Source organism: Xyrauchen texanus, chromosome 4 (assembly GCF_025860055.1).
Source record: "Xyrauchen texanus isolate HMW12.3.18 chromosome 4, RBS_HiC_50CHRs, whole genome shotgun sequence".
In the NCBI taxonomy this organism is placed as follows: Eukaryota; Metazoa; Chordata; class Actinopteri; order Cypriniformes; family Catostomidae; genus Xyrauchen; species Xyrauchen texanus.
In genome coordinates, this window is record NC_068279.1 from 38,175,401 (window position 1) to 38,203,254 (window position 27,854).

The 27,854-nt window shown below is 37.3% G+C and overlaps 2 protein-coding genes across 4 annotated transcripts in view; one reads left to right on the forward strand and one right to left on the reverse strand.

Annotated features, from left to right (window-relative positions):
* The window catches only part of LOC127636681 (amyloid-beta A4 precursor protein-binding family A member 1-like), a 74,171-nt gene extending 69,764 nt beyond the window's left edge, over positions 1-4,407 (forward strand). For both annotated transcript variants that reach the window (XM_052117349.1, XM_052117356.1), the window contains 5 exons: positions 1,303-1,482; positions 1,884-2,096; positions 2,245-2,364; positions 2,512-2,652; positions 4,262-4,407. In XM_052117349.1, the coding sequence (XP_051973309.1) occupies positions 1,303-1,482; positions 1,884-2,096; positions 2,245-2,364; positions 2,512-2,652; positions 4,262-4,333 (726 nt within the window). In that variant the 3' untranslated portion in view covers positions 4,334-4,407. The remainder of the gene's footprint in view (positions 1-1,302; positions 1,483-1,883; positions 2,097-2,244; positions 2,365-2,511; positions 2,653-4,261) is intronic.
* LOC127636707 (endosomal transmembrane epsin interactor 1-like) lies at positions 4,369-27,854 on the reverse strand. Of its 2 annotated transcripts, XM_052117389.1 has the most exons (11): positions 27,365-27,854; positions 25,283-25,339; positions 24,359-24,469; positions 21,941-22,060; positions 18,169-18,276; positions 17,875-18,008; positions 17,210-17,336; positions 16,442-16,529; positions 14,324-14,473; positions 11,708-12,015; positions 4,369-9,979 (listed from the first exon to the last, which is right to left on the reverse strand). In XM_052117389.1, exons 1-11 carry the CDS (start codon positions 27,665-27,667, stop codon positions 9,689-9,691), a joined length of 1,797 nt encoding a protein of 598 aa, XP_051973349.1. In that variant the 5' UTR covers positions 27,668-27,854; the 3' UTR covers positions 4,369-9,688. The 2 variants fall into 2 exon arrangements, with proteins under 2 accessions (XP_051973349.1, XP_051973358.1); XM_052117398.1 differs by lacking the exon at positions 25,283-25,339.

A 27,854-nucleotide genomic window follows, 5' to 3' on the forward strand; every position in this document is an offset into this window, starting at 1 on the left:
AGCATTTAAAACCAATAAAAACAGGATATGATAAAATTGACCTAGTACAATTTATAATGCAATTAATTAAAATCTAGGGAAAATAAATGTGTTTTTAAGGCCTCCTGGAAAGAGAATAGAGACGGAGATGATTTTATGACCAATGGAAGCTCATTCAAACGTCTAGGGGCTGCCACCGCAAAAGCTCTATCACCTTGAGTTTTTAGGCGAGATTGAGGAACTGAAAGACACGGCTGATCACCAGAGCGGAGAGACCTTGAAGGTTGATGCAAACTTATTAAAGCAGAGATGTACTCTGGTGCAAGACCATGAAGAGCCTTAAATACATACAGCAACACTTTGTACTTGATTCTGTATTGGATCGGTAACCAATGTAGTGAAATCAATACTGGGGTAATATGCTCTCGTATCCTTGTTCCAGTTAAAAGCCTAGCAGCTGAATTCTGGACCAGCTGCAGGCAAGAGAGAGAGGCCTGACTCACACCCAGATACAAAGCAATACAATAGTCCAATCGAGAAGACACAAAGGCATGCACAACCTTCTCCAAATCATCAAAAGAAAGGATGGACTTCAACTTTGCTATAGATATAAGATGGAAAAAACAATTTTTAACAACAGCATTTATTTGTGGATCAAACTTGATCTCAGAGTCAAAAATAACACCCAGGTTTTTTACATAGGGAAGTTTTTTCCCTGGAAGCAATGACAAATTGCTATCTAAATATACCTCACATCCCCTTTGACCAAAAACAATAAACTCTGACTTATCCTCATTTAATTGGAGAAAGTTGTTTGCCAACCAACACTTCACATCGGCCATGCAATTATGCAGAGACTCAAAAGAGGGGTGCTTCCCATGTTTAATAGTAAAGTAAAGTTGAGAGTCATCAGCATACAGATGGTAGTGTATGCCATGCTTATCAAAGATCTTTCCTAACAGAAGCATGTAATTAAAGGTTTAGTTCATCCAAAAATGAAAATTCTCTCATCATTTATTCACCCCCATGCCATTCCAGATGTGTCTGACTTTCAGAAGAATATCTCAGCCCTGTAGGTCCATACAATGCAGGTGAATGGTGCCAAAATTTTGAAGCTCCAAAATCCATATAAGGGCAACATAAAACTACTCTAGATGAATTTATGTTCTGCAGAAGATAGAAAGTCATACACATCTGGGATGCCTGGAGGGTGAGTAAATCATGAAAGGATTTTCATTTTTGGAAATATCCCTTTAAACTATTTAAACATATAGAACCTAAAGTGTTAGCAGTTGAGTTTACCTTGATTTTCTTTTTTATCAGGCTCAGCTCATAGCACAATCCATCGGCCAGGCTTTCAGTGTAGCATACCAAGAGTTCCTGCGTGCCAATGGCATCAACCCAGAGGATCTGAGCCAGAAAGAGTACAGCGACCTCCTTAACACACAGGACATGTACAACGATGACCTCATTCACTTTTCCAAGTCTGAAAACTGCAAAGATGTAAGTGTAAAATCCATCTTGTAAAAGCAAGAAGCTTTTTTAGGTGATATTAGGGGGAGGCGACATTCTTATTCTAGACCTCATTTTATTGGACAAAAATGTGTATACGCTATTAGTGCAAGATGTGTCAATCAATAGTTGTTTTTTTAAAATGCATTAATCTGCTAAAAGGTAATTTAGGCAGCTTTTAGGAGTATACATGCATATAGATGGCCTCAATGCTAACAGACATGAACCAAAAGCCACAAAACTCCCAGTCTAGATTTCATGGGGTCTTAACTGTTCTGTTATGTTATCAATGCAAGTTCTTAATGTTAACACCTTCATCTGGCAGCTGTTTAAAGTGACAAAAGTGGTGTGTGACTCTGTGTGCGTTGTTGTGTGCAATTTGCTGTGTGCAGGTTTACATAGAGAAGCAGAAGGGAGAGATTCTTGGGGTGGTGATTGTGGAGTCCGGCTGGGGCTCCATCCTGCCTACGGTTATAATAGCAAACATGATGCACGCCGGCCCTGCTGAGAAGTCTGGAAGACTGAACATTGGAGATCAGATTATGTCCATCAATGGCACCAGCCTGGTGGGATTACCCCTATCCACCTGCCAGAGTATTATCAAGGTACAGCAGGTCCCAGATTAGGTAGACTTCAATATTATTGTCATTAAATTGATTTTATTTTCAAGTGCAAAGGCTGGCCAATGTTTTTAATCAAATGTATTTGGGAACAATGCTTTTAGATTCAAATAATATTTCTCTTATCTATAAGGGATTGAAGAACCAGTCCAGAATAAAGCTAAACATTGTGAGATGCCCACCTGTGACCACTGTTCTAATCAGGAGGCCAGACCTGAGATATCAGCTGGGCTTTAGTGTGCAAAATGGCATTGTAAGTATTTCAAATAAATCATAAAAGTAGCCATGGGGTGCTGTGAGATATTTCGTTAGTGCTGCAAAGTCTTTTTAATAGTGTCTGTATGTGAATGAAAGTTACAAGTAAAGTTTAATGACAATGAAATATATTTTTAACCGCCAGATCTGTAGTCTCATGAGAGGAGGGATAGCAGAGCGTGGCGGGGTCCGCGTCGGACACCGGATCATTGAAATCAATAGTCAGAGTGTTGTGGCTACTCCTCATGAGAAGATTGTACACATTCTGTCAAGTGCAGTTGGTGAAGTAAGTCAAAGGAACGTGGTCAAGCTGATTCTCACACACTTCACATCGTGTATGAATTATTTACGTTATGTCCAAACATCGCAGTGACAACTCTGTGATTCTACACGGAGCTGTTCACGTCCTCGGACTGATAAATTATTTGTTTCTATGGCAACACTCATAACATCAAAAGGATTATTGTGCAGCTTTTTGTTGATGACAGCAAAATATTGAATCTCTGCATTCATTCATTAATTCACCTCTGTATGTTCTTGCAAAATGTTAAACAACAAAGAAATCACACCAGGTGGCTATAATAAAATGGCATATCAAACAGAAAAAAATAAATCTATAGTTCAGCAAACAATTTAATCTCCTTCATGACATTTCAAACCTAAATGACTTTCTGTCTTGTGCAGAACACAAAAGGAGAGATTTTTGTGAATATTCCAGTGCATCTTTTCAATACAATAGCAGTGGACAGTGCCTCACTCTAAAGCAGGGGTGGGGAACGTCTGGCCTCAGGTCCTTACAAGGCCTGAGAGACAGTTTTACCGAGCCCGCAAGGCCATTTGAGAAATAATTTGAAAAGAAATTGTATTTCAATTTCAATTGGCCTTGATTCAATTAACTGTGAAAAAATTAACCAATTAAAATAATGATTACAAATTATTTTAAATGATAACAATGCAACATTTTTATTAAAGTCAGACCTTTCAGTGTTTTGTCTTGGTGCGTGAGCATGTAAGAGAATGCATACTTTAATTTCAACGCACAATCAGAAATTGCAAGCAATTGTATGGCCCGCGGATCATTTTGCAAATACTCAAATGGGCCTTAATGGGAAAAAGGTTCCCTACGCCTGCTCTAAAGCTTAAAAAAAGCACCCAAAATGATCATAAAATTAGTCCATGCGACATGTGCGTCATATTCCAAGTCTTCTTCAAGCGAAATTTTAACACACAAAAAATAAATAAATCTGAAATTCGCTTTTGTGCCATTAATAAACATCTGATTCTTCGAGTTATAGTTAGCTACAGTTCATCTCCTCCGACAGTGTCATACGTGTGAGTGTCAATCAAGAGGAACGAGATGAGTTAATCCCATTTTTTTTTTACAATGTAATATGTAAAACTAAAACTATTTACTAAGAGCATAGGTTTATAGCCTGCTTACAAGTTACATTTAAATGCCTTATTGAAAGTGTTCATTTATAAAAGACAATTGACCAAATGCACACTTTAAATTTAGATGCGCAAGTTGTTGCATACAAATATGCAGTGTGAAGGAATCATATGTAAAACACATCAAAATGCATGCTTATTTATTGAAACGGTCAATAAATAAGCTTGTTTTTTGACTTGTGCTATTTATTTTTTGTATTTTTTATTTATTAAAATTTTTTACTAAACGTGTAAAATGTGTATTTGTTCATAAAACAGTTTGCGTTGCATTTATAATCCTGTGAAAACACTTCCCGCATCCCTGGTTGCGTCTGTCAAGTCAAGAGCTTCTACAAAGACGTGAATGGTTTTTACAAGTCCGAATCTCATCATTTCTGTAGTTCCGACATGACGTGAACTCACTGTAAATCTGTTAGATGCTGATTCTGATTCGCTCTGGTTTACAGATTCACATGAAGACTATGCCGGCTGCCATGTATCGCTTGTTAACGGCCCAGGAGCAACCCGTTTACATCTAAAGCTCCAACGCTTTCTCAAGCCTCCAGCCCTGCTGTCACCAGATATAACCTTAATGTTGATGTGAAACTCTCAGCCCTGTGGACTGCTGTGATTGAATCCACTGAAGCTCAGCTACACACGGCTCTCTATGAAGCTTCACTGCCTCCCCTGATCTCTTCATCTCTACTCTTTTCTGTTACTGTGAGTGAGTATGCTGTGCTGTGTAATACCTCTCTCTGTGTGCACTCAGCTTGGTCGGTGAAAGTGAAGGACATGGTGGAAGGAAACAGAGAGAGAGAGTGAAAATGGTGTCCTTCAAAATACCTATTAAAACCAAATTCCTACTCGCCCTCTATTAACACAACGGTTTTATGAGTGATAAAAAAGGACAGCTGTGATTTAGTGAGTGGTGATCAATAGATGTGTAAAATGTTTGCCTTACCATTTAATTCTTTTTTGCTGTTATTTGTTTGAATACATCAGGTGTTTTTGATTCGACTGTAATTTTTAAGGGCAGCTGTTAGTCTGAGAAATATGGAGAACGAAAATATGCTTATGGAGATTGTCAGTCATCCAGGACATGGCAGAATGCCTTGTAGAAATGTATTCCGAGGAGCATCTTGACATGATTTTCCATAATTAAAGAAAGTGTGTCAATCATTCAAGTAGGATACCTTCATTATTTGAAGGAGGGTGCTGATTTTGCGGTGTTTAAATTCATCACATACATTGAAAAAAAATGTGTTTAGCGTAAATATGCTTCAAAAAATTCGATTATTGTTGCAGGTTTTTACAGTGTACTGCAATGTCATTACCCAGAGAGCAAGAGAGCGTAACAGCAGTAATGGTCAACTAGCATTTTACTACAGTTTGCTGATGCTATACCAATGAATGGAGTGAGCCGTAAACGGACACCTTCCAGTCGTAAAATCGTCTGTGACTTCTCTTATAAAACAGCAATTTTATCATAGTATCAAATATTTATCAAATCCACACATAGTTCACTCCAAAAGGATTTTTTAACGTAAAACATGTTGAAGATTAGCAGACAGGTGGTTAATTCATTAAGTGATGAGCTGTTTCCTCACAAAAGCAGTTTATTCAGTGTGGTGAAGCATCTCATCCCTCTTGTCTCCTCGCCAGTGCACTGCCACAGAAAGGCTGCTTATGCTAATCTATGCTAACATTTTAGCCTACTCCATTAGAAGGGCTTTGGTCATCACTCTGTTGATCTGATCATGTTAATCATGAATTGGGGTGAACCAATTTGAGGTACATTTCAAACCCATCAACTTGTAACTATAAATGATGGGCAACCTCTATTCTCTAAATGACTGACAATGCATCTGGATGGATGGCAAAATGTCTAAAATTAAAACATGTCTAGAAGCTTCTGAATATATTCCTATAAGACATTAGTGAAGACAGTGACCAAACAATTAGTCATCTTTGTCCTGGAAAAATGTATCTTAAAGGAATATTCCGGGTTCAATACACGTTAAGCTCAATCGACAGCATTTTTGGCATGATACTGATTACTACAAAAAGAAATTTTTCTTCAAAAAGCACAAATCTGGGTAACAGTGAGGCTTCAAACAGTGAGAACGTCAAAACACTCGCCGTTTCAAAAGTATAGCCGCAATACATAAATTATATGTGTGTAAACATGATTTTGGTGTGATAAAATCACTTACAAACCTTTTCTGTGTGAAGTTATAGCCAATTTTACAACTTTGTTACTATGACGATGCAATGTAAACAAACCCTAAAACGACTGTAACAATTACAGTTTAAACAAAAAACTAATACATGTTTAACAGAAGAATTAATGTACATTTTATATAATTATACAATTATAAGCGTCACATTTCAGCCTTTAAACCTTCCAAAAGGTTGGCCTCATTCACTGTCATTGTAAGTGCCTGACTATAACCTTGATGTTTGCTTTTTTTAAAGTAAAAGAAGGCATGAGTCTAAATAAATTTGTGTGGAAATCAACATTATTCCACAAATGCTGTCGATTGAGCTAAACTTGTATTGAACCTGGAATATTCCTTTAAGAGCAGTTCCTGTCAAAATGTTAAATTGTCCTTTTCCATGCAAATACACAATTGCAATATTCATATAGTTTATCAAGGAGTCTATGAATAGTATATAGCACATATAAAATGTGTATAAAATGCCTTACAGAATGATGATGCCATATTTTGAAAGATTTGGGATTTTTCAGTCTTAAAAATGCTGAAATTAACTTTTGGAGTGAGTGAAGATCTCAGAATAATTCACTTCCCTTGCATGGAACACTGTTAGGAACTTTTTAGGCTTAACAAGTGAACCTCTTTAAATCAAAACAAAACCACTTATTAGAGTCAGAAGCATCCTAAAAATGAACCATCATGTTTGCTCTGTATTACTGCTTTTTTTCAAACTATTGTTTGACATCGACGTGCAATATTTTATTTGTTGTAAACGACTGCATTCCATTTTATATGCAGAGAAAACTTTTTTGTCTTAATAATCATCTGTATATGAAATAATTTTGCAAATTCAATATGCTCATATTGGTAGCATTTTATTTGAAAAAAATCATACTTGAAAAACATTATGTGAAGAAACATAAGGGGATATAAATCTTTTAACACTTTCAGGATGGACTTGAATTTCATTCTGGAATCAAATGATTTATCTTTCTTTTTTACCTCGTTTGCAGTCTTTTTTTTTAATCAACTCAATGTTTCATTCATGTGTGCTAATTTTCCACTCATTGTTTAAGAACAGAATGTGTCTTCACAAAACTGTATTAACTCTCAGTCTACTGCATTGAGGTGGATTCCTAGGAGATTTAGGTGTATATCTCCACTTTGAGTACTGATCCATTATACTGTTTTTAAGAGAGTACTTCAATGTGAACCAGTGCAAGCCAGACTTCATTATAAAGACTGCAGCCAGGCACTTGATAGCATAGTTGTTTGTGCAAGAACTGATCAATGTTTGACCCAAAGCATGCTTTGGCACATCTCCATTTCTGCATATTAGATTGTAATATTAGGTAAATATTACATTATAAATGTGATTTTTGTATCTAAAGAGATCTGAGGAACAGAAAATGTTTTACAAGAAGCTTGGTGCAAAAAAAGAAAATTCACCTTGCCCCATTTTACCATCAAGTGTACTTGCGCTTGTGCGTGTGCTGCCTGGAATACCACACATGCACCTTTTGTCACCAGACAAACGATACAGCAATATAGATGGTCACAATATGTTGACATTACTGCAGTGTTAAATCTAAAAGAAATATTGTGATCAATTTTATTGCTATGTATTGACGGGATTATGGCTCTTTGAGAGATTACCCCTTGCCTCTAAGTAAAGGTACTTCTTAAAATACACGTTGCATTAAATGGTGAGTTTTACCCCTGAATCACAATCAGACGTCATTAACACTGTATTATTTTACTAATTGAAACAAAAGTCATTAACACACATAGAGCGACTCATGTTTCAGTTTGTTTTTGCTTTATGTGAAGCATGGTCTTTTGGTATGCATTGCTATTTATTCTTGTAGTGAGTGTGAAGTGTGATTACAAATGATTCCATTATAAAATAAAAACCAGCTAGACACTTTCATCATATATATTTATTTACATATAGCATAATATATACTGTATATCCATTGAGTATATACCATGTGAACAAAAATGAAGGTAAATTGTGCAAAAGTCTTTGACACCTGTTGTCCTAGTATTTAATATTTACTTATATTTCTTTAAAGGGTCATTGTGCATTCTTGAATAAATTCTGAAGGCTGAATAATACTGCAATTTTTGCCATTGTGTAATTGGTTTGCAATCGCCATGGTGATTTCCCATACATTTATTGTAAATAACTTTAAAAAAAATCATTAGTCAGAAATCTCTGCAAACTATAAATAAAACTATACTAATCACATCTGAAAGGTTAAGACATCTTAAAGCTTTTTGAGCTGTAAGACCAATGCATCAAACCTAAAATAACTTGTGTCCCAGACTTCTGCACTGAAAAGTACAGGGCATTCTCGGTCCAACTCAGAATCATTTGCAAGCTTTAATGAGAGATAATGTTAATCTTAATGTTTTATTAATATGACATCAAGTACGAATATCAATGTAAATATGTAAAACAAGGTGTGCCAAGTATAGGATGGATTAAATGGAGATTCCCACCTCAAGACTGTAGAATTAAAAAGGCCTCAGCAAAGCTTGTGGTTCGTTTTATAGTAGGAAAGAAATTGTGGGCTTGACTAGTATTTATATAATGCACTTGCTCTGAATGTAATTGCAGTTATATGTTTGTCAATGTCTGAAGCAAAAATACACACTTTCTGTAAAGCAACAGCAATGTTTATTTATTTGCTAGCTTTTCTGTGATTCAACTATTTAGACACATTTCTTTACCATAGCAGGAATGTTTGTAACAGTATTTACAACATTAAATTATCTACTGAGAGTGTACAAACCTAGATTGCCTCTTTAATGCCACACACAGCAAATGTCAGCATGAATCTCTTCTAAGTTCCTGTCCATCACATCATCACATTCAAAACTGCTGCTGTTGTGTACTCGCCCACAACAACAGACAATCTGCTATACTGTATAATATGCAAGGATATATAATTAAACACTTAAAAGTTTAAAGATTTTGTTAGAAAACTGTTTATTCTGCACTTTCATTCATAATTGTCGGTTGAAAATTGTGCCACTTTTTTACAAAAAGGCAGTTTAATCTTGGGTGAGTTCTTGTAATCACAAGATGGCAGATGAGCCATTTCAATAATGCAAAAAAGACATTTGAAGGACACAGTCAGGAGAAAGTAAAAAATGAAACAAATTCTCACAATATGCTGATTTAATCAGCGATCCGTATTCCTTCTTAGCACACCAGGGCGAATAAAGCCATACATTTTTAGCCAAAAGATAGGTGACTATATATATATATATATATTATACAGTATATAATGGTTGTTAATATTGTATTTACATAGTCCATTTTAAAATGTCACTTTAATAAATAACTTGGAAATTTGGTTAATAAAACTAGTTTTATTTTCCAGTGTTTTTATTCAACAGTAAATGCTGGAATTCTCACACACCACAGCTACATGAAAAATGTATAAATTGAAAATTATACATGCTGACACCACAAACAGACGTGCTTTAGAAATTAAAGGAACAGTGTACTCATAAATGACATACATTTTCATTTTTGGGTAAAATTGATTGTACTGCATACAAAGCTTAGATTCTGTTGTTGTGTTCACTATACCTGCATCAAGGTGGGGCACAGTCCATTTCATCCCCCTTCCACTCTAATACAGTCTGTGTGAGACATTCTGTGACTCAGAGGACAGTTTCTCTGAAGATTCCTATAAGGCTGTGTGGCCGCTCCTGTTCCAGGCGTCGGGATCCTGCCCGAGAGCCCATCCTTGAGTTTGTTCGAGAATAGGAGGCTGTGTGGGTTCCAGGTCTGCGCTCTGGCACTGCCCATGTAAATGAACTGAGATCCCCACAGCTGCGCAGGTGAAGGATGCCTGGCCGCTTGCGCAGAGGCAGCGTATTGGAGGTGGGCTCCATCTGTGTCTCCCTGTCAAGGGTTGGTTGCACTGGTGCAACCTCTGAAACAGTGATGGCCTGAAGATAATACAAAATCTCAATGAGTTCATCATAATTATCTTGAGATAAACCAATAATCGGATTGAACGATATTTTTAACCGATATCTAAAATCGGGTAAACCAATAAAGTTAGACACAACTAGACACAAGATTTGAATTTTTACATGTAAAAATTAAGTGAGGTGCTTTAAACTAGTCAATATTGCAACTAAAACTAGTTAAATTAATTATTTGTAGACTGTGTACTTTAAACATTTTGTAAAGTAAACCTTTAGAGGTTGGTGATAATGATTAAAAGAATAGTTAAAAAATTTAAAAAATTTTGCTTAGTCATATTAACTGCTTAGTTCTGTGACCCCTTCTGGAAATGTCACTAGGTGGCGACAAATTAGCGTATGTGCCACGAGTGAGTCAGTGAATCATTTTGAGTCGTTCATGACCGAAATCTACCAAGAGACTCATGTTTAAGCATTAAAATAATAAAGCTTTCTATAGTCTTCCTTCATTCTGAGCATTATTTTTCATCCTATAAGACAACAATAATAATGAGTTTCAATTATCGTCCTGTACCTTCTCCTTTATTAAAACTTGCATGGCTACAAATCTACTGACTTCAGTATAAGAATTATAAACACAAAGCAGATCTACTGTATCATTTAAACTGCTGAGCATGGCTTTTATCAGAAAAGACCACAATAATAGACAAATAATTATAAACTTTCGTCATTGTAAAGCGCATTTCACATGAGTTGCGTTGAGGTGTCAATGATCCGTTCAACGCCAGCATCAAGCGCCACATTGCCCTCCATATGACATATGAGTTGCAGAAAGTGTCACAGAGGGGCGATTTTTATGAGTTTGCCACGTAAAAAAGTGGCAGGTGTGCACAATAAACATTGAAAACATGTATTTGGAAAAGAGAAATTAAGCTTGCAGTTTCTTTGATAACAGAAAGTAATAAAAGGACTCGTTTATGTTTAGGTTGAAGCGTTTTCTTGGTGAATTTAAATTAGTTCAATAACTGGAGTCTCTGATATTCGCAAATGAAAAGGTAATATTTAATTAGAAGAAATTATGAAACATTCAATGTCTCTTCACAAATTTGGACAGTTTTAAAATATTTCTTGTTGCTTAGTGCTCTCAAAGACATAATTAGTGAAGCAAAAACGTGTGTATGAAAAACACTTTGGCGTAAAGTCACTTCATAGACTTCAGTGTATCCTGCAGCGCTGATGCGAGTCACGTGAAAGACCCTAAACGCATAGAAATATCACTCACTTAGCACATTATTCATTGCTCTTCACAATCACAAAAGTGACCGATTTTCAAAATGGCAAAATTTCTACGAAAGTTGAGGAATTTGGATCCCTAAAATTATAAACAATTCTCATGCATTTATTTATTTTGTGGAATATGATAATTTTCCACGGCACACCTGACACTGTTTGGGAAACACTGTGTTAAAGTAATTTCCCAGAAAGGTGTAAACACAATTGTGGCTTTGTGGTATTACCAACATGGCTCTGTTCATTTGAGCATCCCAGCCAACCCAACACAGCAACATTGGCTCAACCAATGTCGTTAGTTTGGGGTGGGACTATCTGTTTGAACAATTAATGGCAGACAGTGGAATATAATTTGTTTTTGCAAGTACGTTTTGTGACAGTAGCAACACAGAAATTACACACTTCATCTGTAACACTCCCAATCTCTATAAATTCTGCCTGTTTTCTCCAATGACTTGCCTGGTCAATGAAGCTGGCACAGCGAACGGCCTCCTCCATGTGTTCCTCATCAGAGCGCAGCACAGTTTTAATGCTGTTGACCAGCTCCTGGACCTCAGGAGTCAAGCTGCAAGAAGACTGCTCCAGAAAACGAGCCACCAGCAGTTTTGTGTCTCTGTAGCTCTGGTAGTCCACCAGGGAGTTTGGGCGTGGCTTCCGTTTGCCACGTCCTAGTCGTAACGTAACCTTCTCTTGCTCTGTCCCAGTTACTGATCCAGGAGCTAGGCCAGGGCCTAACTCTGTCTGTGTAGCTGCTTCACAACTCATTACTGTAAGGGAGAGGAAAACAAAATAAAAATGAGATACAGCTCTATATGTAGCATATTTATTTAAAGTTGCACTAATTCATTTCACTTAAAAAAGGGATTACACAAAGAAATTAACATTTGAATAATGAGACTGATAAGACTATTTAATTATTATACACAATTTACAATATTTTTTTTTTTATCAAACTACACAATGATGACTAAGACTTTATAGATATTACAGTTTTATTTTCTGTTAATGCATGATTTTCTGTAAAGCTGCTTTGAAACTATGTGTTGTGAAAATACAATTTTTACAAATAAAAATGATGACTATTTTATGCTAATTTGACAGATTGTTTGGGTTAGTTTACACCAAAAATGAAAGAGTTTGTGTCTGTGTAAAGAGAGAATGTCAGCATTTTAAGGAAACATTTTAAATTCAATGCATGTCAGATTAAGATCTCTGTAATCTGACCTTCTCTGTCAATGTCTGCCTGAAAACCAGACCGAGCTGACCCCCATCAGTAACACTGAGAGAGAGTCCTATATTTAAAATGTGCTTAAAGTAGCCACTGACAGACAGGGTCTCTATAGATTTACTATGAGAAGTGTCAAACCCGGCACTCTTCCCTGGCGACACAAATCAAGAAGCCAAAAAAATCCTCCTCCATCTGTCATCAGAGACGAGCCAGAGTTCACAAACTAATTATAAAGGAATCGTGTCAGTGTCTGCTCTTTGACCTTCAATGGCAAACATAATTCAGCTTTGAATATTTCAGTCATGTGGAATATATACTGTAGCACATTTAGATAGGAATTCAATACACATCGTTTTAGCACCCGATTACGCAAATCAAAAACACAATCAGCATTGCGCAGATCCCGATCTTGGGGGTCAGTGTTGATATCCAAGTTGTGGAGGATGCAGCAGACTACTGCGATGCGGCATACTTTCCTTGCTCCACCACTGTGATCCAGGCACCTGAATTGGCTCTTTTAAAATGCTAAAAAGTGTGTCCAACTACGCAGCTCTAGAGGTCAAACGATATATAGGATTTACCGATTGATCTGCCCGATAGTCACATTTTTTAACTATAGGCTATCATAAAAAATCAACTCTGAAAGTTTCCATTAGTGATTTTTGGTTTAATTTCTCTTTGTCCAGCACTGGGGGGTTCTACAATCTGAACTCTTTGTTTTAATAATATAACAGCGCCCTCTAGCGGTTCAATAGAAACAATCACTGACTCCCCATGGAGTTTGTTGTGCAACTTGACTAGGCTATTTATAGAAATGGACGCTTAAAACGCAGGTTTAAAACATCGACAGAGGAAAGTCAATGTATGTATACAATACACGTCATTATTGTTGTCATGGTAAGTAAATCAATCATTTAACACAATCAAAGGTGGTTTCATAATTTTATTATGTCACTAATCTCTGCACTAGAGAACTGCACTACCGACAAGGTGGAAAAACAGCCAAATGGACATTAGATGTTCGAATGGTTGAAGAATGTTACATATTCAAGGATGGAAACTACTTACTTTTAACTCTTAATATGCTGTTTGGAATCATAAAAAAAAAAAAAAAGAATTTGTGCAGAACCGAGTTTTTTCTTTTTCTTTCTGGGGTTCAGTGGAGTAACATTTTTATAAAACATGAGCACTCGAAAAAGGTTTTGTTTCTAAGTGAATTTATAAGTTCATTAAGTAGTAACTCAATCATTAACGTCAACCTTATGTGAAAATGCTTCCTAAGTTTTTCCCTTTGCTCGTCTGATCATTCGCTTCAGAAGATCAAGCATGAGCTTTTACAGTTTTATAGTTTTCCGTTTTATGACAATAAAGTTTCCTTTATTCGGCTATCGGTCTGTTTTCCCACCTTGGTAAATGGTCTGCACAAACATAGCGCCTTTTTTAACCTTAGAGGTTACCAAAGCGCTTTAGACTGTGTCCCATTCACCCACACATTCACACTCACACACCAATGGTATTGGTTATCACCAATGGTAACCTTCGTTATCGGTATCGGAAAACCCACTATAGGTTGACCTCTACACTGCACATCTTGATATATTCGTTTGATCAATAAAATGTTTTACATTTAATTTACTCTTTGCTTTCCACACAAAGTCAGTTGCGCCAGGCAAATAGAGCTGAGTTTTATGAATAAGGGCAATCCATAATTAGTCTAATTTACATAGAAAGGCAAAGAACGTGTTTGTGAAGTCAATGATAACAACTTTTACGTGACTGAAATAAAGCACAACACTTTAGTAAATGCACACTTTAGTCTAAACAAAATTCGGAATTTTTTTCTTTACCTTGGGCATTCAGGTCTAGTAGGACAGGATCGCTGTTGGACCTGCGGAGACGGGGTCTTTGGGGTCTTCTGCTGGAGGGAACTGCAGTGTGAGGCTGTCTGGACTGTATAGGCGGTGTGGGGCTCAGTGTGGTGGTCTGACAGCACCTTTCTGAATAAAACATGCAATAAAACTACGTCAAATCTATTGTAAGCAACATAATCAACAGATGCACTTTTATTTTAATAATGCAGTATTACTTTATGGCAGTAATGACACTTCACTTCATATTGTAAATAAAATAGGGGCTAAAAGACCATTAATGAAAATGTTTCTATTTTGCATTCTTTTAATTAAAATTATTAAAATGATATTTTCAGCATACTAACTTGAGTGAAAATTTACACTGACAAATGTACATGCATTTTAGAATTTCTTTGTATTTGGTATTTCCCCTTTTGCTTTAATGACAGCATGCACTCAAGCTGGAATGGACTGGAATGCACTCAAGCTGGAATGATCTATTATCCAGAATGATTTGAGAATGTTCCATAGAGCATGTTGTGTGCTTCAATGGAAGCAAGTGTATGAATTTAGGACCACACTGTATAAATGATTTGGCCTTGAGAACTGATTTTGTCAACTAACTACCAAACCTAAACAGCCATCATGTGATAGGATCAGATTTGGGAAGGACCATGTAGGACCCTATTTTAAGCACAGCACTATGCAATAAGTCATATGCGCAGTCAATGGGCATTACCATGAAGTTTTGGTATTTTCATGCAATCATGCACTCAGTCTAGCGGCAAGAATGTTTGGTGGAATTGCGTGCGCGAAGCGCTAATGAGCTGGGTCAAATGCAATTTAATTCTGAGGTTCTTCTCCGGTTATACCATCTGTGTCCTATTATATACTCCATTTCCTGTACAGCACCAGCAATATAAACAAAGACAGCACATTCATAAAAAGTTGGTAGTGTAAATGGACTGTATGCAATGAATTAGAAGAATAGAAATATGGACTTACATTCTTTTGTGCATCCTTGTTGCATGTCAGGCATATTTTTATGATAGTAAAGTTCAAAGTATATTTCATCATCTGTGCGCATCGTCGGCACATGCACCGGACATTGACTCTACTAAAAGAGTATCACAAGAAGTTGTAGTGGGCATGCGTCAAACGCGTTTGTATTCGCTAGCGGTCAGAAGAGTATACTGACAAAGGCAACACGGTCGACAAGGCGTGAACCGATCTAGAACACGCAAACACAAAGTATACCTGGGTTTAACAAGCTCCATTAATATGCATGGATAATGTGGTTCAGGGTTAGCTTTCATTAAATTGAAGAGAATGTAAGTATTATTAAAAAATACAATTGCAAATATAAATGTAATAATAATAATAATAAAATAAACCTTGAGCTCTAGAGGGTTTTACACAAATCTCAAAGTTTTGTTTCATAAAACGGCTACAACGGTGAGTTTGGACATTTTCGAATGTTGGTTTTTCCACCTGCTGGTTGAATCTACAAACTGCAAATTCAGGAACTTAATACAGACGTGCTTCGCAAATGCCTTAGCGCAATGATGACCTACTGTATTTCTCAGGAAAATAGCAAATTGCGCCACTTCATTAGCATACAATAAACCCACATTTTGTGTGCATTCACCCATAGATGGGAGCGCAACCTCTCCCGCCTACGCACACTTGCTCTGACACTAGCTCTCTCATGAAAATTTTACAAGACATTGCACACAGTGTATCTACCTCAGTCACGAAATTAGAGCCCTAAATGTTTGTAGGACTATGCTGTACTTGAATGTGTTGAAAGATCCAGACAGCTATTAAAAGAAAAATAAATCCCTCACTGGCAAACACTGGAGATGCAACTGACGCCACTTAAATACAGTTCTTTTAATACATAGATGACATAATTATGAATGGATACTATCTTAATTAAATATACCACATTATATTTATAAGTGTCCCAGAGACCACTGAACATGTGGTGGTATAAAGTGGTTTAAGTTCCACCAAAATCGTAACTTTTCTAACAGATTTCTTGTTTGCATGTCAGTGCATAAATACAAGTACTCCTATCCATAAGTTCATCAATAAGACACAACTTGATCATACCTTGGTCGATGGGTGTCTCTGTCTCGGTTTCTGTGCACTCTGTGAGAACCTCAGTCAGATCAGTAATTTGCACCTCTGTGTTCTGGGCCTGATATAAATATACAAAGGGCTTTACTTGACTGAGCTGTTGCCAATGTAATGTCATAGAGTTCATAGTGAGAGTTCTAATTAGAATCAGCGCTGAAATGTTATCATGAATAACACTTTTATAACACAGAGATAAAAGATAAGTGTGATAAATGAAAGGTGGCATCTTTTACATTAATAAAAAATCATATGAATATTGTGTATCAGTCACAAGACCATTGAATAAACCCCGATAGAAAAGAAAATCACAAATGATATTTCTTGAAGTCCTTTAATTGCTTCTAGACTGCAATGAGATTAAATGGACACATCCCAGTCTTATCAGATTTTTCTCCTGAGAAAAAGAACCCAGTATGTCTCCTCTAGAGTTCTATGCCACAAACTGTGCTCTGATTTGCAAAACATATGTATTCAAAAGCCAGAGATTGCAAAATGAACTCAAATATTTCTCATCAAATTTTCTAAGACCAAATTTCCCGAGCTATGCTGTCTATATTCATCACAGTTCTAAAATCTTGCATTATGTTAACAAATGTCTTTTGATTGCTCCAAAGGAATTTCAGTAGAAACACCTGAGATGTGCTTGAATAAATCATAACTAAGAGCTCCATTAAGTCTTCTGAGCTACTTGTATGAAAGAGAAACCTCTGAGCAATAAATTCTTCCTTTGGGTCTTCACACCTGTGCTGTTGGCTGTGAAGCTACAGCTTCATAAGGTGGAGGAGGATCTAAAGGACAGAAGACCTCCACTCCTTTAATCCTGGCACCATATATATGAGGAAGAGGAATCATACTGTCAGCAAACATCCTGCCAAAACACACATATTTACACTGTAAATAACCCAAAAGTAGATACAAATCCAGTAAACAACCATTCATTCTAGATAAACTCATTAAAGCTTGATGAGAACATCTAATGAAATGGCAGCATAACGTGCATTCCCACAGGGTTTTCAAGGAAAACTTCAATCCAGTTTTTGGTTGCCAAAACAATTTGGTTGCCTGCCAAATATGAAGCCACCCACCCACATATCTGTTAAATATGGCTGCATTCTTGGTTATAAATGTTCAAAGCCAAAGTTCATGTTTTTTCTAAGGATCTGATTAGAGTTTTTGAAGCAACCCATGTGTGCGTGTGGTTTCAAAAGAGCAAGCATACATCGGTGTTGTATTTCATTCTCTTACGGTGTGTAACACATGTTTGTTAGCAAGATATTGGTCTGGTAAGTTAAGACCAAGGAGATTTGAAACATCATATTTTCATGGAATATTGTGTCGTTCCAGAAAGAATGATCATATCATTGAGGGCTGTTTGCCCCTGAGCAAAAAGGGGTGGTGTTTGCTACCTGCGAGCCAGACGTGGGGTGTAAGAGTAGAAAGTGGAAAAGTATGAAGGAGGAGGTGCAGGGGCAACAAACTCGTCAGGGTCAGGAAGATGAGTCTGCTCCGCTACTTCCTCTTGAACTGGCCGGGCCTCTTCCTGCCAAAGAAAATCACAATCATTCACTGAGAGATAGCAGACACCTCAACTTGTCCCAACATGTCTTAATAACCTACGTTACACACTGATCAATAATTAAACCACTGTAAATTAAAGAAAATAAAGTGTATTTGTTTGTCTGCAATATTATTTGTTTCACCATGCAGGGCCGTCGGGTTGAGAAGATCTGGAGATATCTGAGCGCAGCAGCAACCAGACACACAGCTGTGGCCAGAGCATTGAGTGCACACAATGCAAAAAGCACTTTCTGGAAGAGAGGAAACTGTATGACATCCAAATCTACTTATGTTAATCAAAATAAATTTAGACATAAAAAGCAATGCATATATATTTCTCACTCTTGATAGTTCACCCAAAAATGAAAATTCTCTCAACATACACTCACCCTCATGCCATCCCAGATGTGTATGACTTTCTTTCTTCTGCAGAACACAATCAAAAACTTTTAGAAGGATATCTCAATTCTTTAGGTCTATTCAATGCAAGTAAATGGTGACCAGAAACTTTATGCTCCAAAAATCACATATAGGCAGAATATAAGTAATCCAAACAACTCTAGTGGTTTAATCCATATCATCTGAAGTGATATGATTCAGTGAGGGATAAAAGTATTTGATCCCCTGCTGATATTGTACATTTGCACACTGACAAAGTAATGATCAGACTATAATTTTAATGGAAGGTTAATTTGAACAGTTAATTTATAAATTAATATAATATTAATTTATATTCAATTCATAACATTTTTGACGTGCGTTTTTCTGGATTTGTTTGTTGTTATTCTGTCTCTCACTGTTCAAATTAACCTACCATTACAATTATAAACTGATCATTTCTTTGTCAGTGGGCAAACGTACAAAATCAGCAGGGGATCAAATACTTTTTCCCCTCACTGTAGGTGTGGATGAGACTTCAATATTTAAGACCTAGTTTTCTTTTTATTTATCCACCTTTGACCAGCCCCATCCAGTAGGTGGTGATATGCACGAAGGTTGTGAATTACCATAAAAAAAATAAGAATTTAAAAATGTTAAAGTGGATATTTATAGTAAAAAAGACTTAAATATTTATCTGTTTCTCACCTATACCTATGGTATCACTTCTGAAGATTTTAATTTAACCACTGGAAATATAAGGATATTTTTTATATATGATTATATGAATATGATTTTTGGACATTCAAACTTCTGGTCACCATTCACTTGCTTTGTATGGACCTACAAACCTTAAATTTAAGTTAATGTAATCCTGCCATGAGGATAATGTAAATGTGTTTGTCTAGCTGTCCCTGGAGTAGAGCTCGAGGCTCGAGATTGACCTGAGCTCGAATACGCTGCTGGAAATGTTGAGTTAATAATTAATAGATGGGAGGAGTTGGAGAGGTGGAGGAATGCTGGAGGAATCATCGCAGCATGGATGAAAGCAGCTGTTTATATACAGTTACCCTGGCGATGTGATTGTTCTCCTGAGCCTGTGTGTGAGAGGGGCAGAAGTGCCGTAGATGATAGAACAAGCAGTTGCTGCTTACGGAGGCAGCCTCACGCTAGGGTCTGCTTTGGGGATAGGAAACTGAGAGTTACAGGATAGATAGAGAATGAGTAGAGTGAAAATAGGCAGAAACACTGCAGAAACAGTGGCGGCTGCTGCCGCATGGAAATTAGCTCTCACAGGAACTACTGTTGCGCTGGAGGACTCCTCAACGCCCGTGGCTGAAACTCCTGCATCCTACTGACGTAAGGTTCGCATGCCAATTCGAATGGGTAAGCCCAGCCTGCATTCGATTGGGGGTCCTCCTGTGTTCGAACGGAAGAGCACTCACTGCAATTCGAAAGGGAGACCCCACGGCCTGGACGTGGTGACACTCGATGCATTTGAGTTGGAGAGCCTTACTGCGCTTGAATGGAAGAGTCATACTGCGTTTGAACGGGAGCGCCGTACTGCGTTCGAACGGGAGAGCCCTACTGCGTTCGAACGGGAGAGCCGTACTGCGTTTGAACGGGAGAGCCGTACTGCGTTCAAATTAAGTGATCCACCCACTTTTTAGCACTCCCACTTTTTGTGATATTAATGGGCTGAATCCTCGAGCGCGGGACTGTATTGCGTTCAATTGGAGAGCATACAATTCATGTGAGAATGGTTTATGCTGCATTTTACTGGGCTCGCTCAGTGCTGTGAGCAGCTGAATCCGCAGGCATGGGCCCGCACAGCATTCAACAGTAGAACACTTGATTCTTGTGAAAGTGATTGTGGTGATGGGGGTGTGGTCACGTGTCTGTTTGCGAGAAAGAGTGATTGGTGTGGCTCAGCAAGCTGGTTGACTTTCTTGTTAGCGTGATAGCAGGAATAGACCTTAAAGCAACCAAAACACGCAAGAGAGTGTAATGAAGCGCTTGCTTCATTATCGGAGCTGCACGGTGAACTTGAATGCTGTAAAGACACGAGACACGTTTGCAGAATGACTCATGAACGAGTTGTGACGTGGAGTGCAACCCGCCGCTTGCGTAGCTGAATTCGGCTCGGGTCTGTTCGGACGCTGTATATAGACATAGTGAGCTGTAGCATGGTCAGAGCAGATGCTGCGGCAGCGAGCTTGTGCTAAAATGTCTGTACTGATTTGGAAAGGTGTTTGTAATTAGAGTGGTGGTCATTCAAAAGGAAGTTTTCTTGCTGTGATTGCTCCTATGTTCCAAATGGAATAAATCACGCTTTGAAGGGCACTTTGAAGGAAGAACAATCATGATAGTCATGTTGGAAGATAACCTCAAACAGAATTTCTGATAATAAAGGCTTAAAAGTGAGGTCCCAATTTATTTGGCACAGAGTAGTGTGTCATCCAAAACTCTCACATGGATCTTTTGTGGGTAAGTGGGAGGAGCCAAATGCTGGAAGAATCATGAATGTAAGCAGCTGTTTATATATGGTTACTCTGGCAATGTGATTGGTCAGATTAAGTGAACATGCTCCTCCCGAACTTTGTTATGAAACTCCATTTTGTGTTCTGTAGAAGAAAGAAAGTCATACAAATCTGGGTTGCATGAGGGTGAGTAAATGATGAGGTGAACAAACCATTTAATGTAATAAAACAGGGTCTAAATTGACCAGGGCTTGGGGCAAATATTCTCCCAAATCACTGTGTCTTCAACGGATGTGACGAGTCACAATGGCTTAAGGCTGCCTATAATGGAAGTGTTAATTATTATTATATTATTATTAATTATCAATATAATGTTACTATTGCAAGAACTGTATACAATTATGGTTAGAACAAAGATGATTTACATTAGAACACCAAACCCCAGAAACATCACAAGCTGGCTTTGACGTTACACTCAGAAGTTATTTAAATAAATAACAAATTCAATTCATGGCAAAATACATTTGCACATATGATATTTGATGAGTAATAGCAATTTATCTTAATGGACAGGATAATAATATTGCTGGAGTACCACAGCAGGATTATGTCAACTGAAGGCACACCACGACACGACAAAACGGATGCTTCCAATGTAGACAGCATCATTGATTACAATGGGAGCGATTTGCTTTTTAGGTAATGAGATTTGGCCTCCCAAAATAGTTAAAATGTGGAGGAAGAAAATACCTCATAGAAAAATGTAATGTTTTTTATCTGTTATCTAACATTTGATGTAGGCGGCTTCATTATATTCCATTATAGGCCAATTTAGTTATAGGTTTAAACAATGTAATGACTTTTTCAATGAATTGGTTCAATTAAAGTATTTGATTTACATACGATATGCTATCTGTTAACTGCCAGAAGAAAATACACTCATTAAGTTAAAAAAATGTCATGGGAAAAACAATTTCATGGGGCAAAACTCACACTGTAATATATCATATACTGCAATAAAATTTGGGAACATACATACATACAAAGACACACAGACCTTGAGCAGGATTCTCATTGTGCCACATGCGTGGCCAGCATAGATCTTTACCAACTTCTCTTCTTGGCACTGACTGCTTGGAGTCTCAGCACAACAGTAACAGAGATCACCTTGTTCACTCTTAAACAAATAAACATTCACTTATTGCATTAATTTTTCAATGAAGACTGATGATACCACTTAAAGATAAAAAGAGCACGAGGCTCGAGATTGACCTGAGCTCGAGCTAGAAAGTGTGTTTGAAGTATTTCGGTGTTAAAATACTTTCTCCTATGCCAGCTTGATATGCAGAGACAACTAGAAGCAATTATTATGTCTGAGAAAATTATAAACACTGCGTCTCCATGGCTGTAAAGGTTTTGCTGTTTGTTTGAGTGTCTGACCACCAGACACAACCAATGCGTGAGTTTGTGGTGCGACTATCAGTTTGTTTAATCAATGGAAGACAAGGAAACTATTTAGGAAAGCTGTTTGAGTACACTGTTTATTTTTTCAATTCCTATGTTGGCATTGTTACTTGTGTAATATTGCTCATACAGCAAAATATCCGCCATTTGTCCAGTCAAGTTAATGGACTAAAACTGGATTTCCAGATAACGTTGCAGCTTAAGCTTTTACAATCATCTTAACTAATGTTGCTCATTATTTTACGACGGAGTAATGTTTCCCAAACCAGCACGTAGATCACTCGTTATAAAGTAGAACTTAAGTGCTTCCTTACGAGAGCTGTCTAGTCCAAATTGGTGCTTATCATTTTGGCCATGGCCAGTATGTCTAGGAGACTTTTCAACATTAAAATAATGTGGACATCCTGACAAACATGGAAGTTGTCTGTAACGTTGTCAAGGCTCCGAAATGTATTAACTATTACAGAATCTAATTAAAGAAATAGTGGTGGCTTTAGTAAGACAGATGTAATGATGCTAAATCTTAGAGATTAACGAAAGTGACACAATAAATGCATGTAACTTGAATGTACGCAATGTAAATCTTAAGGGGCTCTCACGTAGCCTTAAGTTTTGCTACATTGGCTGGAAACTAAACAAATGCACACATAACAGGTTTAAATTACGTGCATCAGTATTGAACTATTCATAAACCTAACTTCTAAATATGAATAGATCATAGATCAATAGAGTTCAAGGCACTGTGTACTTGTAGCCTTACTGCCATTATGCAACATGCAATTTGCTACTGCATTGTATAAAGAATATAGGCCAGCCGATTTGAACCAGCCATGGGACGGAGGAAGAGAGAGAGAGAATCTCTCATTGCACACTCTCACTATAATCTCCTCTTTTAACCATATTTTAATGATTAATTTAGGCATAGAGTATTTAAGTTTTAAACTGCATGGTCACATTACTCACATATGTCTTCTTAAATTATCTGTTTAATAAGAACATATCATCTTTCTATTGCCATTTCAAATATGCTTATAAAAGAAGGCTGGTTTAATGTTATACTGTATTACTGTCTTGTAAATTTAGACCCATCACATCGCATACACGATAAAGAAATAATAAAGAAAGGTTTGTTTCGGTTAAAAGGTAGTGATGGAGCCTTTTACTTGGGGTAAAATTCTCCATCAATTGGGGTAAAAGGCCCCTAGGGGGTTTAAAGTGATATCTTGTAGATACCGGGGAAATAGTTATAGTGCACAATTTGTCAACTAATGCAAATAATTTTGATACACCAAGATACTTTTTTGAGAAACACATTAAGATGATACTTACTCAAAAGAACTTATTTTATAAAGTCAACTATTTCCTGTTAATTTCAAACACATTTGACAATTTATTAATCTTAAAAAATTCTAGAAACAATCTAATCTCTATTATGATTGGATGAGTCAATGTGAGCCCAGTTTGAAAATGTTTCATAACAAATCTATTCCCCCCTTTAGCCCCAGCAACAGGGGGGCTTTTCACCCCAAATGCTATCTTTTCACTTATTGGACAGTTATTGAAACATGTTTGATTTAATAACCTTAAACAAAACTGAAAATCATAAATTGGTAAATTAGTAAATATGTTAATTTCAGGGATGTTCATTAGCTACATACATTTTCAACATTTAAAAAAAATATTAAAAACGAGATCAAATTTAAAATCAACCTTTAAACATTGCACGCAATGATCTAATGGAACAGGACAATTTTCCACCGTATAGTGACAAACAGGTGTGTAGGAAAGTCCTGTGGTAGATTTTGTTGCTATTTAGTGTTTTGGGAGAAAATAAAATCAATGGAGCCTTTTACCCTGCAGAGCCTTTAGCCCCGCTGTATCCTACTGCAGTGCATGACAATCAATACAATTTAATTTTGAGTCATTTGACATCTTGATGTTATTAGCTCAACATTTCTGAAGACAAACGTATGTCTAAAACATCACATGTCTAAGTGCACAGATTTCTCACCAGTTGACAGTTAATGGTACTGGAAACCAACTGAGCCCCCTGACAGCACAGGATGAACCCTGCCAGGTTTAGCAGGATGCAGACCACTGACAGCAATACAAACAGATTTACCTGTGTGAGAGACACAACCAAAAAGAGAATGATTGCCTATTCTGCAATTATATGAGAATTGTATGATTTTACTTGCTCACATAGTCCTAGAGTGCATTAAGGTAAAAGTTTTTGGTGTGTTATCCATAACTGAGGAGCTCGCTGACTATCTGACTAAAGCAAGAACTATTACCGGTAAGACAATTTTGAAATAATTGGTATGGGTGTTACGAAATCTAAAGGTGAAGATGGGGAGTTTGAGGGATGGCGGAAGAATCGTCACTGTTCAGAGGAAAGCACCGGGTTGTAAATGCTTCATATATTACTGGCAGGCCTAGTTGAACAAGCTCCTCCTGAAATTATGTTTGGAACAACATTTAGTGCTCAGCTCTTTTCAAAAGAGTTAAACTTGACACTGAATGGCAACAGGAAGTAGCAGGATGGTCATCTGAAGACAAAATTAACAAGACTTTTTTTGTCATCTGGTTTGTGCAAATCCTATTTGAGGGGTCATTTAAAGGTCCCCTAATTACTGCTTCTAAACATACACAGGCAGCAATAGAAAGGATTATGGATTATCCTTATAGGAAATATAGGATTGCTTTTGTTAACAAGTTCACACGTTGCAAAGTGAACTCTTTTATGATTGCCACAGGCAAATTAAATTATTATCTACTTATTCAAAATAGAACAAAAAAGACGTGTGGTTGTTACTCAGAAAAGCTGCACATCATGTCTAAGACAAAACTGTATTAAATTTGTTAAATAAATACAAATCTTCAATCTAAATATGTACAAAAATATTACTTTTCGAAATGCCTGAGAGACACATACCAACAAAAGCATTGGACGTTTCCATGTGGTCAGCCCTATAATCCCAGATAGGATGACCTGCAGAAGACATACACAGGCTATTCAGCCAAGAGGCAAACCCTAATAGACAGATTAACTGATAATGAAGCCACTGTTACCCATCGGATTCTGCACCCTCTCAAAATGGCCTTCAGCACTTTTAAATCCTGTTTTAATGACTCATCTCACTCACTGTGTTGTAGACAGAGTTATCTGCTGCAAACTCATTCAAATACCATTGTCCATAATCGGCTACCTTGCATTTCCTGTAACCTCTGCCACATCCTGTCAATTATACTGAATACTGTGAGGCAGCTATTGCAGTTGATGGGAGTTCTTGTGTTTAACTCATTTGAATTTAACCCAAATACAGCATTATCAATGAAAAATTATGATTGACTACAGCTGAACTCCTAAAACAAATAATTGCATGGATGCACATCAGATCTTGGTAACTGGCAATAGTTTGCAAATCAAATGATTGAGCATAGTTGAATAACATTGGTTATTGGTGATTTGTAAGCATAACAAGGCAGTTAAGATACGATATGTGCCCTTTACCTATAAACTAGAGATGCACCTGGGCCGATACCAATTGTCTGTTTTTTGTTTTTGTTGTTAATCCCCCTTTTGTGCGAGTGAAACAAAGAAATCTTCATTATAACAAATAAATGAGCTGTTTTTAAGTCATCAATCATGAAATGTGCCCCGTATTTCTGTTGGCTCTTTCAAGGAACTAGCAATGCCCGATTTGTGAATAAGTAATTCTTTTGAGGTGGTTATTTTCAGTGAATTGGCCAAACGGGCTTGCAAAATGGTCTGAATTGATTTGTGATTCAGTACAATTTGTTCAGAGCTCTCTCTCTCTCTCTCTCTCTCTCTCTCTAACTGAATCATTTGCAGCGTTTTTTTCAGGATATCTGGATATTTATGAATACAGCGTAAATTTACCTACTGTCAACTGAAACAAAAGTCTATCTTTTTGAGAGGTAACTTTGAGAAACTTCAGCTAGTGCTGTGTCATTTGGGGGCTGTTCAAACTTAACGCGTTTTACATCCGCTCGTGCTGTTTTTCAATCATTTTCCACGTAAACATTCGCTAGATAGATGTCTTTTGACAACTGCGTCGCGTTTCACTGTGTTGTTAGCATCTCTCACAGGAGCACTACATTTTTAGACATTGTGTCAAGTTAAAAAACTTCTTCAACTGATATAAACGCGCCTCGAGACGCTCGAGATTTTAGTGTGATAAAATCACTTCCTAAACTTTTCTGTGTAAAGTTATTGCCAATTTTACAACTTCGTAACCATGAAGATGCAATGTCAACAAACACGAAAACCCTAAAATGACTTTAAAAATGACAATTTAAACAACTTTACAGCTCAAAAAATACACAAGTTTTAACAGAAGAATTAATGCAAGTGCAATTCCTTTAAATATTCATCTGTTTGTCACCCACACCTTTTGCTTCAGAAGACACTGAAGGATTAACCACTGGAGCATGGATTACTTTTATGCTGCCTTTATGTGGTTTTTGGAGAAGAAAGAAAGTCATTCACCTCTGGGATGGCATGAGAGTGAGTAAATGATGAGAGAATTATTATTTTTGGGTGAATTATTCTATTAAATACACTGAGTGAAAAAGTTCAGTACCATTTATCTATATCAGAATACACTGAAAAATGTTAACCTTATTAAACATGTCTGAATCAACCTGACAGCACAGCACCAATAAAACACATTTTAAGGGTTATATCTAATAGAAATAGTTTCTCAAGTTACTATTGCTGGTTACCACTTTTGACAGTGTACATTGGAATCACATTAAGACAAGTGCATGACACTGTCTCTCCAGTAAAAACACATAGATCGCAATACAACTTCTCACTGTACCTGTTGATTTGCAATGGGTGAATAAGAAATGTAAGAGAGATACAGTGACATATCAAATACAATTTGATGCCACTACCAGGCTACTATTGCCTGTAATATGTATCTTGCGGCGTAAAATAAAGCACCTCTTATTATGGCTGATCGGTACTCTCCAGTAATATAATACTCACAGAAGATCCGGCCCAAAACGGACAGGAGTTTCTAATAGGGGGCGAGTTGCTAAGGGACAGAGCCCCGAAAGAGAGCGCCACCATGGAGCAGCCGAGAACCAGCTGCAGCAAGCCGAGCGAGAGCAGAGGGCGAGCGGGCAGCAGCGCCGGCATGATCCGCGTCTGAGATCCAGACATACGGGATGATGGCAGGACGGACACACAGCGGCTACGACTTCTGTAAGATGCGTCTGCAAACTGATGGGCCAGCGCCGCCCCCGATAAACGACAACAAGATCCAGGCAGAACTACGGGCAGAGACATTGGAGACGCACAAGCAGCCGAACAACAGTACACATTAAACGAGCATAGTGGCGTTCCCTCATTTTACTCTGTATCTTTCAAAGCGACGAGTATTTCTGTCAACTCTCCGTTCGCTGCTACCTCCATGTTCCTGTCGTAGATAGTTGAGTATTGGTTTTAAAATAACTGTGCTCTATGACCTGCTGCT